Source organism: Sinocyclocheilus anshuiensis, unplaced genomic scaffold (assembly GCF_001515605.1).
Source record: "Sinocyclocheilus anshuiensis isolate Anshui unplaced genomic scaffold, SAMN03320099.WGS_v1.1 scaffold1144, whole genome shotgun sequence".
In the NCBI taxonomy this organism is placed as follows: domain Eukaryota; kingdom Metazoa; phylum Chordata; class Actinopteri; order Cypriniformes; family Cyprinidae; genus Sinocyclocheilus; species Sinocyclocheilus anshuiensis.
In genome coordinates this window covers 207,618-224,863 of record NW_015551101.1, presented here as the reverse complement: position 1 = coordinate 224,863, position 17,246 = coordinate 207,618, and the positions used below count along the sequence as shown (strand labels likewise).

At 37.2% G+C, this 17,246-nt stretch overlaps 1 protein-coding gene across 3 annotated transcripts in view; it reads right to left on the bottom strand.

The window, feature by feature from the left end:
* Nucleotides 1-684: 684 nt before the first annotated feature.
* Nucleotides 685-17,246, bottom strand: part of LOC107662762 (cell adhesion molecule 1-like) — a 188,599-nt gene continuing 172,037 nt past the window's right edge. For all 3 annotated transcript variants that reach the window (XM_016452841.1, XM_016452842.1, XM_016452843.1), the window contains 2 exons: nt 1,065-1,190; nt 685-972 (listed from right to left, as the gene is read on the bottom strand). In XM_016452841.1, the coding sequence (XP_016308327.1) occupies nt 854-972; nt 1,065-1,190 (245 nt within the window). In that variant the 3' untranslated portion in view covers nt 685-853. The remainder of the gene's footprint in view (nt 973-1,064; nt 1,191-17,246) is intronic.

The window sequence follows — 17,246 nt, the reverse complement described above, 5'->3', positions numbered from 1 at the left end:
ATATAAGCAATGCAGCAGTTTTGATAAATTTTTTCAAAAAAATTAAAAGATTAATAATAATAATAATAATAATTTGAATAAATAAATAGATTGGACAAAAATATGTAATGTCATTGACAAAATTTACATATGGATCAGGGGCATTATTGACTTAACGTCATTTTTTAAATATTTAATCGCATTGAAGTAATGTGTTCAATTGACAGCCCTAATATCAACACAAGCCGATTATAATCACATACAGTATATCTAATAAATAACGCAACAACACAATACTGCTGCTGAATGTTGTTGGTCACAACAAAAGAGGTTTCTATCTTCTCTAAGGGACTAAGGAGAGCAACAGGCAATTTGCCAAATAAATTACTTGGAATCAATCCATGAAAACAACCCAATTGATTATTCTGTGACCGAATCTGGCTTTCTTTCAGACCTGCAGACAGAACGGCATGAGAGAGAGCGTTAAGATGTGCTGGCAATTAAAACCAAAATGAAACGAAAATAAAATAACCTCGGGTTTGAACTGTTCGAGAGACAGTAGCTTGTGGGTGTCCTGATGAAAGTGGGAACTTCAGTAAGAACAGAACAAGGCACAAAATTCTTAGCAAATGTTTAAACTGAACAAAACCGGCCCCAGCAGGAGGTGTTGGATGGTGAAGCTGCCTAAAATTGAGCTATCCTAGTGCTCTGCCATCCCACACCCCGTCCGTCTCGATGGCAGCACCTTCTCCTCACCGTCTCTTCAGCTGCACAGGTGTGAATCCAGCCTGATTGAAACCCACAACCCCTACCTCCCAACCCAGCAGTCCACAGTTTGCTGTTCAGCACAGGAAGCTAGCAGGTCTAGTCAGAGTTAAATGTAGTACTCCTTCTTGTCATCCGAATTGTTGTGTCCCCCCTCTGCGTTGATGATGGCAGTGTCTGCATCTGCGGCATCGTCCGCTCCTTTGGCTTCATGGGTAAAGTAGGTACCTTAAAACAGGAACGTTTGTCATTTCCACAGATAAAAAAAAAAACAACAACCCAAAATCAAGCCCAAGCCGGAATCGTGCCTTTTGATTTACCTTTGTGTCTTGCAAAATATCGTCCGAGAACAATCAGGAGACAAAGCATGGCGAACACAACCACCGCGACAATGCCGCCGATGACGGCGTGATCAATTTTCTGTGGCGCTCCATCTGCTCTTGAATCTGCGTCGAAGAGAAACACAAACGCAAAGAAATGAAGGCACCTTCTCGATTGGGAATTGAGTGTGAGATTCCCTGCCAAATGATGTTATTCTGCTTTAAATAAATTCATTAATGCCATCTCCCTTATATATTCACAGTCATCCAAATTCAAATCAACACATGCCTGATAGCACCAAAAATGCGATCTTTAGACTAAAAACATCTCTCAGTAAATCTGGCAGACAGTTTTCACATACTCTTGTTTGTGACATTTCCAGTAAATGTGTAAATAGCATGACACAGACTAGCACATACTCAAACACAGTTTGTTTGGTTTGATCCTGAAACATCAGCTGTCTGAGCCAACACTGACACTGGGGAGATAAAGTTGCCAGCCTAAGCTGGTTTGAATGGAATAAATCATATAGCATATATGCACGTTAAAATGTTTGGAAAAGAGAATGCAAAAAACAGCTATACCAATCACTATGGTAAAACACCCAATATGCATTTATAAAGACTGACTTTTTTGCTCATTAAGGCTGCATTTATTTGATTAAAAAAATAAAGTAACAGTAATATTATGAAATATTATTAGAATTTAAAACAGGTTTTCTGTTTGAATATATATTTAAATGTAATTTATTCCTGAGATGGTAAAGCTGAATTTTCAGAATCATTGCTTCAGTCTTCAGTGTCACATGATCCTGAATGAATCATTATAATATGCTGACTTGGTGCATGTGGAAACCATGATAACTTGATTTTTTTTCTTGGATTCTTCACTTTCACTTTTGATCAATTTAAATCATCCTTCCTGAATAAAAGCATTGATTTCTTTTAATAAAATAAAATAAATAAATCTACATAAAATGAATATAAATAAATAAATAATAAAAATGGTATTTCTTACTGGCAAAGTTTTGAATGATAGCATATATAAAGATGTATATTAGTACCATATTGGATACTGGCTGACATTAGAGATTTATTTATTTGTTTTTTATGGTATTGGTCTATTTTGGTGCATTGTCACATTTAAAAGTTTCAGTGTTTCTAAATGTAATCTTTAGCAAATCTCAAAACGAATATCCATTTTTCATACTGGACATTATAATGCTGTTATTCCTAAATTCACTTGAGGTATTTATAGTGAATGCCTTCAGCTGTTTTATTTTGTAAATTTTGTAGATAATTTGCTGGTGCATTTCTCCATTTATGTATGTAGCAAAAGACCTTTATTTGAGCTTTTGGTGCAGTGGCTTTGTAAGAGAACAGACAGAAAAATAAACCCTGCACACATTCTAATTAAGTTTCCTGATGAAGTGCCTAGCAACCAAACTACAAGAAAGAATGTAGACCTGAGAGCAAGGACTGAAAGTGCCTCAACAGAACCCAGACTGTATATTCCCTTCAATATTACTCATTCAGTTTTGTAATCAATAGCCTTTCATCAGGCATAAGAGCGATAGAAGCTGCCCTTTTCCATTTTCAGAATCAACACAAGCTAAAGCTTCAGTGACCGACCTACAGTTTTTCATCAAACCGCATCTGATCCACAACCAGCGTTTCTTTGGATTTAATAAGAACATGTAGAGCTCTAACCAATTAGCCTACCTAGCACATTAAATGACTGAATACATGTCAATGCCGACGACGGCGTGAAAACAAGATCTTTTGATAAACCTGTTTCTGCCTGCAGCAAAGCAACAGATCCAGCCCAGCAGGATGACACAGTCTACTAAGATGCAGCTTTGATATGAGCCACAGAGGTTTCTGCATTGATATAGGACAGGGAAGCCCTGCATTGCATCATGTTGCACCAGAGGCACCTCTCATGGCTCTGGCAGCCTGTTCCCAGTGCTAATTAGCATGAGACTAGGAATGAACACAGCGGAGAGGAGCACTGTCACATTCCATTCTCTCCGCAGTGCCGCCCCCTCCCGCTCTCCGCCGGCCCGGTTCCGCCCCTCCTCCCCCTCCTGCCTCCTGCTTGACACCAGCAGATAAATTAGCTGTCCAGAGCCACGGATCTCTTAGCCTGCTAGAGGAAATTTTGGGGTGAATACAATTTTCGGTGACTATAACGCACATGTGAAATGGAAAGCTCATATATGTTAGTGTTTAAGGTGAAACACTACAGGCAAAAACATTGTTTTTTCATGCACTGGTCAATTTTGAGATTTGGGGCTGTTTGGCTTTTCATAATGTGTTTATTCAGACTAGTGGGAAGAAAACATGCAAAATACACTTTTAAGTGCTTATTGTATTTGCTATTTTCTCAAAATGAGTTTTTTTTTCTTCTCATGCACTGCACAGAAATCTCCACTTCAGAAACACTTACATACACCAAACGGTTTTGACAGAGGGGGTTTGTTTATATATACTTTTCCTGATTTTATACAACATTTTATTTACCCTATTCATCTGGGGTGTCTTGCCTCAAAGGAATAGATCACTCAAAAATGAAAATTTGCTTAAAATTTACTCCCCCTCAAGCCATCCAAGATGTAAATGAGTTTTTTCTTCATGGGAACAGATTTGGAGAAATTTAGCATTACATCACCTCTGTAGTGAATTGGTGCTGTCAGAATGAGAGTCCAAACAGCTGATTAAAACATCACAATAATCCACAAGTAATCCATTAATAAGATGTTTTTTTAATTTCAAAGTGTTGTTTCTGGCAAAAATACAAGTCCTCTATCCATAAAGTTGCTTTTTCTAGTGAGAAAGCCATCTTGTCTGAATCGGGAGAAATATGCACATATCCAGCATTATTTACAAGCACAAAACGGTCCAAAACAGCTACACTCTAAAAAATGCTGGGTTCATCTTGTTGGGTCATTTTATTGGGTTATTTGTAATATTTTTACCCAGGTGCTGGGTAATTTTTCTGTAACTAAGTTGTTGGGTTATTTTTTTTTAAGCCTAACCGCTGGGTTGAGCCTGTCTCCGATGAAACAACGGAGCTGCTGAGTTACAGTCAGAGCATGGGCTTTTTGAGTCCTATAGGAGAGAGCGGTTCTCAGCGCCACTGATTTGGTGCACACTTTCCGGGAAATAAAGGTTTGTATACATTTTATTTAATTTATAAAGTCTTTACTGTGGTGCAAATTATATTATTTTATGCAACGCAACATAAGGATGAGATGTCAGCTGCGTCAGCAGCGGTCGTTTTGCACGATGGAAACGCCTTTTGCCTTGCATAACATAAATGGATTTTATTCGTTATAATACTGAGTGTAATTTAATTTGATGTTAAAATATGTTCTCTAATCTCAGTACTGTTTGTTTATGGGCAGGTTTTGGAGTTAGTCACGACATCTTTCAGCTACGAGTGAAACGCGAGGCCACGGTCTAAAGTTCGCAGTTCCCCCGCGAAGCGCGAACAGCAGCCCTTCACCGGCTCAGATTTCAGCGACACACCGGCACGAGAATTAGCACTATTTCAATGAAAAAGTGATTACAGACAATGGTTTAATACACTTAAATTAAAATGCTACTTTTAAATGTCTGTGGTGCAAATTATATTATTTTATGCAACGCAACATAAGGATGAGATGTCAGCTGCGTCAGCAGCGGTCGTTTTGCACGATGGAAACGCCTTTTGCCTTGCATAACATAAATGGATTTTATTCGTTATAATACTGAGTGTAATTTAATTTGATGTTAAAATATGTTCTCTAATCTCAGTACTGTTTGTTTATGGGCAGGTTTTGGAGTTAGTCATGACATCTTTCAGCTACGAGTGAAACGCGAGGCCACGGTCTAAAGTTCGCAGTTCCCCCGCGAAGCGCGAACAGCAGCCCTTCACCGGCTCAGATTTCGGCGACACACCAGCACGAGAATTAGCACTATTTCGGTAAAAAGCGATTACAGAGAACGGTTTAATACACTTAAATTAAAATGCTACTTTTAAATGTGCCTTTTTTATTTCTAAAATGCTTGTTAAACAAGTTTATGCTGTATTTACCCAAATAAATTCAATTTAACTTGTATTTTGTCCATAGGTGTTCTTGCTTAATAATAAATGTTCATCTTTTGATTATTGCTGTTGCCTATATTAATTCTGTGTGTGATTTTTAATTTCCAGCCCATTTTAAGCCAGCAATATAATAATTTGTAAACAATAGATGACTATAGATGAATAAAACTACCCAGCATGGTGGGTAAAAACGTTTAACCCAACCAGCTGGGTCAAAATAACCCAGCATGTGTTCTTTCCAATATTTACCCAGCACTGGGTTGCCGAATAACCCAAGTTGGGTTGTTTTTAGAGTGTATAAACAAATATGTCGGTGGATTTCGAATGAACTTTTTTCACCTGAGGAAGTGTTATTATGAATTATTATGAACAGCTTTTTGCTTTACAAAACATTAACCGATAGACTGGAGTCGTGGATTATTTCTGGATTATTGTCTGGGCTCTCATTCTGACGGCACCCATTCACTGCAGAGGATCCATTGGTGAGCAAATGATTTAATGCAACATTCCTCCAAATCTGTTCTGATAAACAAACAAACTAATCTACACCTTGGATGGCCTGAGGGTTAGTACATTTTCAGCAAATTCTCATTTTTTGGATGAACTGTTCTTTTAAGATGTGACCTCCTGACCCAAGCTGCCATTTCATAATGTGTATTCTGGACTGGGGGACCACAAGTCCAAACGTGCCAGCGTTAAACGGCACGTGGTGGGCTTTACAAACCATGCTCATGTTAAGCAGGCGGTGGGATACGAGGGGGATTTATTGGGAAATAAAGAGGACTTTTGCCTGATTTACAGCCGGGTGAGGCGGGGGGAAGACTTATGCACTGCTGCAGGGCCAGAGAGCTCATGTTTTATGAGTCTCATTCTGCATCTGTGCTGAAGTGACTAATTAAACTGCAGGCCACTGTCATTGCAGCAGCTGCGGACCAAAGTGGAACGGCCAAGCGCTTGTGAGCGGCGAAGACACGAGAATATGAGGCTTACGCGTGACCGGCCGATATAGTGTGGTAGTCTTATAGCCTTCCTGTCTATTTCTGGCATTTCCCGCTAAAAGGCACTTCAAAAAGTAATCAGGGAAATCTTCAGGAACAGAGCTCACAAATCTGTTCGCCGGCCCGCTTTTATTGGATTTTTAAATCTAGATTCGAGTTTCCACACAGGTCATTCCCTGGAGTTTCGTCTCAGGGCTACGAGAGAAAGCCACACTGATGAAATGAAAAGGGAAGTTTCTTTTTAAACAAATCACAGCTCACCCAAAGACACCTAGGCGAAACAATGTGGCTAAGAAACGTAAATCACACGGCATTTGACTGAGGCACTGAACGACAGATTTTCTGCCGGCGAGAAGATTTAAAAAGAAAAAACATTAAGGAGACGTTGAACACGAACTCATTCGGATTCGGGCGAGAAAGGACCACGGTCCCGGGGTACAAAGGGAGACCTTTCCAAACAAAGATTGGACCACGAGCATGTGGAGCCTTTGAAGCATGTTTTCCTGATAGAGTCTCTAAATTGAGCTCGCAGGCCACAGGGGTGACAAAGACATTTGCTACTATCTGCGACTCTCTGTGAGTTAAAACACATTCACATAGTGAAGTCAGCGAATGCAAAACGCTGCCAAAATATGCTCTAAAAGCAGCCTGCTACATATGGCATATGGCTGGTGACATTTTTCCCCCGAATTGTGTAGATGGAATGATAAATATGCCAAGAGTCCGGAGCAGACGTCTACAGTGTGTCGGTGAGAGGCCTTTTCATATCGAACTCACAGCCATTCAGCTTTTCTGAGTGACTTGCTGCACGCAACCGGCTTGGTTTGTAATCACAAGGAAACATTAGTCAACTTCAAATAATAATTCATTTCCTTTGCACTGCAATCAAAGCGGAAAACTCTCAATCGGAGAGAAAGCCGCTTCCGTGCATTCCCTTCCCTAAACCGCTCAAATGTAGTGCGTCCTTTACGTCGGAAAGAAAAACGGGCTTTGAACCAGGGAGACTGTAGACGTGTCGTTTACTCCACAATGAAAAGAAGTGGCATCTTTGATAAAATCAGCCAGACTTATTTTGGCACCTCGCTGCCTGCTGAGCTATCTTTGGCAGTTGGACTAAAGAAGTGTTGAAGTTATGTAGCTTTTTTACAAGCAATGGAGAACTTCGCACTTTCACTGAATGCTTCCGTTTCTGACCTTTATTTTGGCATTACGCTGATGCATTATTACTGGGTGAAAAGCATCTCTTTAGTACTGTTGACATGGGTGATGATGATAACAGAGCTCTTTGCTACAGTGCATTTGGCTCTTTATAGCTTTATTTACTATACTTTTAAAACTCGTGGCCAGTTTAAACTGTTACGTGGCCGTCCACTACATCATATTAAAAGCCCAGCAACAGCAACATCAGAAATGTTTTTTTTTTCATATATTATACTGATATCATTTATCATTATTGTTAATATTACATTACATTATTTATCATTATTATAAATATATACAAAAAGGTTATCCACATTAATTGTAGAACAGTCACCAACTCTTACAAATATTCTTAAATTTTTAAAAAGTAACTGAATGTTAAATAAATAAAGGCATACAACAATTATAAAATTTTTACAAGCTAGCCATCAAGTTGTATTATCATCATTATGAATATATACACATGTACACACAATAAACATATTTACACTCTAAATAAATATTTATTTATACAAGTCTTACGAGTTAGGCATCTAATTTTCTTTAAGACTGTCCATAGCTTTGTTATATTATATTACATTATATTATATTATATTATTACACAAACACATTAAAATATATACTCAGGTGTTATCCACATTAATTGCAGAATCCAACAGAAATATTATTTGTTTTCTTTAAAAAGTCAATATGCTAAATAAATAAATAAATAAATATAGAACTAAAATGTTACACAAGTCTTACAAGTTAGTCATCTACTGGCCATAACTGCAGATAAAAATAAAAATGCAGATTGATCCAATCTGAATCAAACAAGCAAGACATTAGAGTTTGTTCAAAAGTCAATTTCATCTTCTATAAATATCAAACTACAAATCAAACATCTACTATAACATAAGCATTTCATTACATTATGCCTTAAAAAAACGTATTTTGTCAGAATGCATGGCAAGTTCATGAATAGTTCTTTTCAGCTTCTATAAATATCGAACTACAAACATCAAAACATCTACTATAATAATCGTTTCAATATATTATGCTTGCAAAAATTAATTTTGTCAGGATGCATGGCATTATTTCATTCTAGGTTTTGTTTTCGTGTTTTATTAACATCTTTTGCTACCTGCTCAGTGGAGGCTTTGCGGTAAACAGAATCTCTTGTTGCTATGGTAAGCAAGTCTCTAGCAAGGAAATGTAAGTGTGAATATCTCCACAAAGTACAATGTAGAAACAGTTACACACACTTATTTCATTAAACTTGACAAATACATGCACAAATTGTAAAATAAATTCAAAGTAATGAACTCAGTGTGACTGGCATCGCAATATGCGAAAAATAACAGCTTCAAAAAGAAGAGTGGCATGGCTGCCTCTGCTCGTACCCAAAAACAAAAACCCTGCAACTTTTTGTGCCACGTGCAATATGCATAATTCATGATAGGGCTATTAAGAAGTGCATGTAGGAGGTGTATTCCACATCTGGCTCTGGCCTACATTATGATTTACATGCACACAAGCCCCACAGCATGAGCACAGCTCTAGCCTCAGATTACCCCACCTCAGATGAGTGTGCTATAACCCACATTCACACTGCCTGCTGAATGAGGGCAAGATGAGGATGGGAAAGTTCAGACTCAATGTAAAATGTCGACACGTTTAACTTTTTAAACTCACTGTAATAAGTGCTAGAAATAAGGCTGAAGCCACAGGGATCATCTCAGTGGATGAGAGTCTCTGCGCTCAGTGTCTAACTGGAGGATCTTCATAGATAATGTAAGAGCTGTTGAAGCAGCAGCGCTGTTAGATTTTGAATCAGTGTTGAGGTGTAACTAACTAAAAAAAGCAGTGAGTTAAGTGAAGTGAACTTCACTTTTCAAAAGCATTACAGGCCTGCTGAAAGAAAAATATCCTACACCACCCCGGTTTGCTGGCTTTAGCTAGTTTAGGCTGAGTATAGCTAGTTTACCAGCCTGAATGCATCCAAAACCACTCAAAAATATCTCTCTGTAATATGTAAGATTTGTTTTAAGTGAATCAATTCATCATATATGGTTCCTTTGGTCTATATGTAATGTAAGTCTGAATCATTCTAATAAATCAAGCCATTCTAATGAATCGATTCATCCTAAACTCTCATATGTAGTGCTAACAAGTCTGATTCAATTTATGGAATTGTTTCATCCTAAACTCTTACATTTGTAGCGCTGAAAAGTCTGATTCATTCTAATGTATCAATCCCAATGAATAGGTTCATCCCAAACTTTCTCATATGCTATAAATTCTGGTTGATTCTAATGAATCAGTTAATCTTAAACTCTCTCATTCAGAGTGCTGGAAAGTCTGTTTCGTTCTAATGAATCAAGTCATCCCAATGAATTTATTCATCCCATATTCTCTCATATGTAGTTCTATAAATACTGGTTGATTCTATTGAATCAATTCAACCTAATGAATCATTTAATTTTAAACTCTCATTCAGAGTGCTGAAAAATCGGATTAATTTTAATGAATAAAGTCATCCCAATTAAATGATTTATCTTAAACTCTGATTCACATTAATATCTGATTCATTCTAATGAACTGATTTCTAATGAACCGTAATGAGTCGGTTCATCCCAAACTCTCATATGTAGTGCTATAAATTCTGGTTGATTCCAATGAATCAATTAATCATAAATGCTCTCATAAATAGTGCTAGAAAGTCTGATTCATCCTAGTAAATAAACATTTTGATAGTAAATTAACATCCAAACACACTTCCCACAATCAAGACAGATTTTAAAATAATGTAAAGATTTGTTAAATGCTATAATAAATATTTGTGCACTGTAAATTTGTTTTATAGTTTTAGTAGTTAGTGTTTGATACAAACACCCTAATTAAAATCATTAATGTATGTAGTTTTCATTTGAAATTAAATAAAAGTTATACTAAAATAGTTATATAATCTAAAAATAGTCCTTTTAAACATGTATTTCCCCCAAAGCTTCAATATCGCTAGCTACTTTTTGGGCAACTTGTAGTTGTAATTTAGTTGCTACCATTTCAAAAGAGTAGCTCGACTTTAGATGAACTACTTGAATTTATGAGTAGTTTGTAGTTTGACAAGCTGTAATTTCAAAGAGGCTTCTACAGCACTGTTGTTAATGCAGGGAAACACAAAACTGATCCAAGATATTTGCTTGTAATTATGCTGAAAAGATTAGTTTACAGTTTGCAATTGAGCTAAATTAAAAAGACAAAACTGAATGAGTGAATATTTTGGAATACAATGCAATTCTAATTATCTAAAACACTGAAGCACATGCAAGACAACAAACACCTGCTCAGCTCAATTTGCTTTTGAAATGTCTCTCACGGGTTCATCTCATTAACACACAATTACCTCTCAAACAAAGCAAGACAATGGCACACAGCGAAGAGTTCAGCGCTCCTCTTCTCACGTTCACAATGGAGAAAAAAAAAAACTGTTCATCTCACATCGGCTAATGCTTGAAACAATTCTGTCAGTTTTGGTTTGATTTCAGATCACGCTTGATTCATCCCAGCTGCAGACTGCGGTGGTCTGTGTCGTGAAGTAAAGTGCCATTTTTCATTGATGTGCCGTGTGAGTAGTGTTTTATTATGGCAGAATTCTGACAGTAGAGTGATAGAAAGGGAACTAAACATTGACACTGACATTGTCACAGGAGAGTGATGAGTGCATTCATCCTCCATTGATTCTCTGCAGTTGCGTTCCTTCTGGAGGATATAGACACTTTTGCTGGAACCTCTTCAACAAACAAACAAAAAAAAAAACTTCACCAATAACTGATGAAATCCCTCTTTGCTCACTCGCATAGCATGCAGCATTGTGCCAACTGTAGAGTCAGTTTAAACCAAATATTGCTGAAAATATTTAAACGATTAAATTAGCATGTGGTCCAGATTGGTTTGGGTTTGACCAGCATGATTTTTTTCTGAAGCTGGTTGGCCAAAGAAAGTTAAAGCCAACATGGAATCCAATGTACAGTATGTTTTTTTGGTGTTATTGTGAAAATGTAATCGGTATGTCAAATGTCTAATCAAAACATAATAACTTGCTCTATCTTTTGCAATTAACTATTAAATATTGTGTAGAATGTAAGGGCATCTGAGTTCAAATCCTAAATGCAGTATGTATATGTGTGTGTGTGTATAATATAATACATGTAATAAACCAAGCAAAATACCCACTGAACATTTCAATTGTATGGAAAAACAAAAACAGATTTGACATTTTCATAATAACTCTGTTTGCGTTCCGTGAGGAAAAAAGTCATCCTACCCATATCCTCATAAAAAAACTAATAAATATTATTTATTATAAAACTTTGCTGACTTTGCAAAAGCCATTTTCCCATAAAGCTGACATTTAAATGGATATATAATACATATATCATTAAAAGCTAAAACTCCTCTGCGTTCTTGCATTGACAAATGAATCTTGTGTAAATAGCTAATACATACATTTATTTATTTTGCTTTTTGGAAGTGCATTTTTAAATAGACATCCTTAACGTCAGGGGTTTCACGTTGACTTTAAGAAGCCTGCCGAGGACACCCAAAACACAACATTTACATGAGTTTATTGTTCTGAGCAGATGCTTTCTCACCAAGGTGACCTACAACAAACAATACGGCACTAACGCAACAATATAATTCACACCGAAATTGGCGAGGTAAACACCAACCAAAATCTCCCTCCTCTTCTTTCTTGACAATTTAGAAGTCATTTCTTTGTAACAGGCGACTCCATCAAACTACGTTCCCTTGCTCCACTACTGCACTCCTAATGCCTAAAACCGCACCGTATTTCACCAGACAGCAGAATTACTCTTGACAGAGAGCAAAGACCTAAATGAACACATAAACAAATAAGAAGTATACGAGGAGAATGCGAAGAGGGCTCCGTGCGCTCTTGAGTCATGATGACATCTCATGGGAGATGATGGGGGCTGTAAGCTGTGCTGGCACTCAGGTGAACACTGCCAAACGGGACTAAATTACAATCCGGGTGCACTGACTTGACTCCGTGCCATGAATTACTCATCTTCCCTCCATTTGCACCCGGCACTCATTTGCTCTCATGCAGCATATGTGCTCCATGTCTGAGTGGCTCGCAGACAGTTGTGGCCTCAGCCGCTCGGCTTGCTGCTCCCCCTCGGCAGACAGGCGTAATTAAAACCGCACTGCTAAATGGGAGCTCAAATGGTCGCAACCTGTTTGTAACGGCGTAACAAGTTTCACTGAAAATTAATCACCTGAGAGATGATGAAGCTGAAAGCACTTCGGTTAAACCGCACTGGCAGAAGGTACTCGGCCATATCTAATATGACTAGTTATGGCATTAACCAACCCTCTTATGCAGATGGATAACTTGCAGATGGTCGCTTTCCTTTATCTTATTTCGGCAGTTTATTTCAGAGTGTTGCAGGCTGGACTCAAACGTGCATCTTCCACATGGGCACCATGGCTCAATGTCCATAATGTTTACACTATCCTATTATTTTCTAAACAAAAGTACATTTTAATTAATTACAGAGGACGTATGTGATGTACTGGATTTGGACTGTAATTTTGAGAGTGACTATTTTCATGTGCTTTTTAATTGTAATAATATGTGTATCAGAAGGAATTAATGACATTGAGGATCATACCTGACATGACGCTGCTACTAGATTGCCCGTTCTGAGCAGTTTTTGTGATTGGACTCGCTTCAGGATTTCATTCTCTTTTGAAATCGGATGGGACGCCAGCAGTGCTTGAACCACCAACTGTTATTTTACCCAGATAGTTGGCAAGAAGGTATAAATTGATAATGAAGGTGCACAAGGCAGCACAGAGAGAAATGTAGCTTATAGTATCCAACGAAGGTCAAAATGAATAAGGCAAAACAATGTGAAAAAATAATATACCTGCAATCATAGACTTTCCTATCCAGATGGGATTAGATTTCTTACGAGGAAAAAGTAAGTAATTTGCTCTGTTATTTTTACCGTTGTGTGAGAAAAATACTGACATGTTTGATTCAGACGGGTTTGAAGTATGTCTGTGAAACATATTAACTAGTGTTGTTATAGTTAGGTAAAACAAAACCTATTGTGAATTGTTTTTAGTAATTGAAATAAAGCTGAAATAAAATAAAATAAAATATAAATATTTAATGAAACTTAAAATGAAATAAAAATGTAAAGTTTTGCCTTGTCAGCTAACTGAAATAAGTTAAAGCTAACTGAAATAAAAATAATAAAAACAATGACAATATTAACATAAAATCACATAGCAATTGAAAGATAATGAATAAAACTTCAACTAAAATTAAAATTAAGAGAAAATATAAAAATAAAAGAATTAAAATTATTCATGAAAACTTAATAGAATAGAAATAATACCTACAGTTGTATTAAGATCTGATTCGGATAGGGTTAAAGATTAACATCAGCAAATATTTATCATTGTCATGCTTAAATAACTTCACTTCCGTTACTAGACTGTAAATGAAACACTATGTTTATGAATAAGCCTTAAATATGTTTTAGCAAATCCTTTTACTAATAGTACATATGGATGATATCTTAATTTATCCCAAGAGAACTGTACTCACAAATCCCATGACACATGTTAGCTTTCTGAGCGGAAACGAACCCTGGAGGCTTTTAAAATGTACCGAATACATTAAAACAGTCTGCTGTGTAAAGACTGTATATATAATGCACTATCTAGTTATACTTTGGAGATCTGCACTTTAATTGCCTGAAATGCTAAATTAAATGCATGACACCCAAACATCTGCTACCAGACACAGCTACCTGCAGGCCAACCTCAACTGAACAGCGTCAAAAAAAACTGTGAATAAATAGAAAATGTTGCTAATCAGATCCATGTGTCAGTAGCGGCTCACAATCTGGACTGTTATAAAAAGAAAACATAACTAGGAAAGGATCACACAGCAACTTCCTGAGGAAAAAGAAGAGAGACTGTTTACCTTAGCCGAGGGTTCACCATTATCCATCATCAGTGTATCTCAAAATCACACCTTTCCTGTCTAGAAATTAGCTTCCGCCTCACCTGTGGGATCTAAATCCCTATCTGCAGGAAATCTGCTCGGACTAGAAATAGACAGCCGGAGCAGAAGCTGTGAGGTGAGGTCCCAGAATTGGGTTTTGTAAAAGCACCGGGGATTTGATCTATCTGTCTGGTTGAAGCCCATGTCCTCAGAGCACAGGTGATTGGTCTCTCTGGGGCAAAAAAAAAAAAAAAGCTCCAACTTTGTGTGAGTATTAAACACAGGACAAAAGCCTGATTCGTGGGGGAACCCTTGGGCTTCCTGGGAAATGAAATTGAAACAAATTGTAGAGGCAGGTACTGCAAAAGATGTTTGGTTCTTGTGATGTTTAAATTACTAAGTGTACTTCACCATGGCATTTGCTACTCCTCCATAGAAAACCATATTTAGGCCTTGAACTGTTGCCTGCTGCCTGTTGCTAGGCTACACAGTTAGGGATTGAAAATAAAACACTTATCAAAAAAGAGAAAAGTGCACTCGGGGTGCGAAAGCATAAACTGCGAGAATGAAAGGCTAAATGTCTCATGTAGCAGTGACAAAAGCGAAAGGAGGGTGTGCTGTTTGACACCGGTAAAGAAACCTCAATTAAAATCAAGTATGCAGAGGCTTCAATGAATAGAGTGTTACTCACACACAAAACATTACTGTGCTAAAATGACAGTGCAGTGAAACTGAATAACGCTCATCTGTTTATATATTCATTAAATAAAAACTATGGTGTTCAATCTCTGGTGGCTTTTTTATGAGATGTGGGCAGGCAATTGCATTAATGCAATGGTCTGTGGTACATATTGATACAGTGGTTTAGGACATGGCTATGTCTATTGTTGCCATGGAGAAGTGCTCTTTTAAATAAAAAACATTGGACAAATAGAAAAGCAGGCTAAAGTTCTGTGAGAAACTGTATATATATATATATATATATATATGCATACATACATACACGTGTGTGTCTCTGTGTGTGCGCACATTAAATATTTTATATAAATTATTTTTTTTTAACAATCATTCTGTAGATGAAACAGATATTAATATACTATTTCAGGAAACTATATGCATGTTAAAGAGTAATTCATATATTGAACAAAGAAATGTATTAAAAATACATTACGTACACGTACTGTAATGATTCCATTACACTTTAATTGTACTTCCTTAAATTGTAAAACAAATTAGTCTTAAAAATCTATCTGTCTATCTGTCTATGTACAGTATACAGTGGGTACGGAACTATCTCTCCTTCTTTCTATCTGTCTGTCTGTCTATGTACAGTATACAAACACATTATTATATTATATTATATTATATTTGTATTTTTTCCCTCCATATTAAATAATTTAGCTTTCATTTTCATCACAGAATACTGGGATTAATATTACATAATAATAGCAGTATTAACATATAATTACTTGTGTTTTGTCACATATTAACACAACATCCAAAATAATGAAATTCCTCTGTTGTGTTGATTTTCTGGAATTTAAATTAAATTTATCTTCCTGTCATTCCAATTCAACAGCCTGTAGCAATTCATTTCAAGTTTACATTTATGAAACCAAAGGATGCCTTTTCTTACATTCAGAATTTTCACTACCACAGACTTTTTATTTTTCACTCATGTATATATTCAGATGATAATAAAAGGCCTAAAACTCACTGAAGCCTGTGATTCGAAATGTGGCCTCCTACAGCTCGCCATTATGCATGAAGGGAAAATTACAAGACATGTGATAATCACTTATCTTCCCCGTACACAACAAACTTGAATTATTTCGAAACACGATCGTGCACGTGCACTCGAGGTGGCCCTTTTTTATCCTGTGAACGCACTGCGGCACGATCGCGCGTCGCATCTTCTCATCAGCCCCTGATGGCAGTTCATTTGCCCATTATTTCCCCCACTGAAAGAACGAGTTTCCTGTACTGAATTGATTCACGGGGCTTTCATCTCAGCGTGTTTAAGCAAAGTGACATTCTTGCACATGTATGACTGCGGCATGACAGAAGACTGTGATATTAATGTGGGCTATGAGAGTGGACATGAAAGAGCAGGAGCAGCAGGAGCGCAGAGCCGGCTCAGATGTATGCGGGAGGGATAGCAGCTCTGAGCACGCTGGGCTGTCTGGGCTCATGAGGAGGGCAGAGGAGGGAAGAGGCAGGTAGGAGGAAAGAGCGTGCAAAAAGAGATGAGATGAAAATAAACAGGACAAACAACAAACACAGACTGGGCAAAGCCCACTGATGCACTGAAACAACACGATGCAACTTCACAAACAGCAGTGTATAAAGGTTTAGGGTAGGGGCCTGGGGGGGCGAGATGAGCTTGGTGGTATGCTTGGCTGCATGGATGTCCAGCCCAAAGGAGGCCACTCAATGTCAATATAAACACAGAAATGTTTGAAATGGAATTTAGCATACTGCATGCTGCGCTATATAGAATGTGAAATAATGCACATTATAGAAGGAGATATTTCGCCAACTTAAAACTCACTTCACAACCTCCTTCCATAATGTGACTGAAAAATGATATGCAACTAGAAAGAAAAAATGCAGAGGAGAATGATGTGTTTGGATGTATTTTATACTTGTTACATCAGTCAAAAAACAAATATTACTATTTTGATTAGATGGATAGAACAACAGAATGATAGATACGTACGTAGAAAAACAGAATGATACAGAATATCAGTAGAATGCAAGATAGATAGATAAATAGATAGATAGAACAATATACTGTATAGATAGATAGATCAACAGAATGATAGAAAGAAAAATATAGATAGACAGACAGACAGACAGATAGAGAG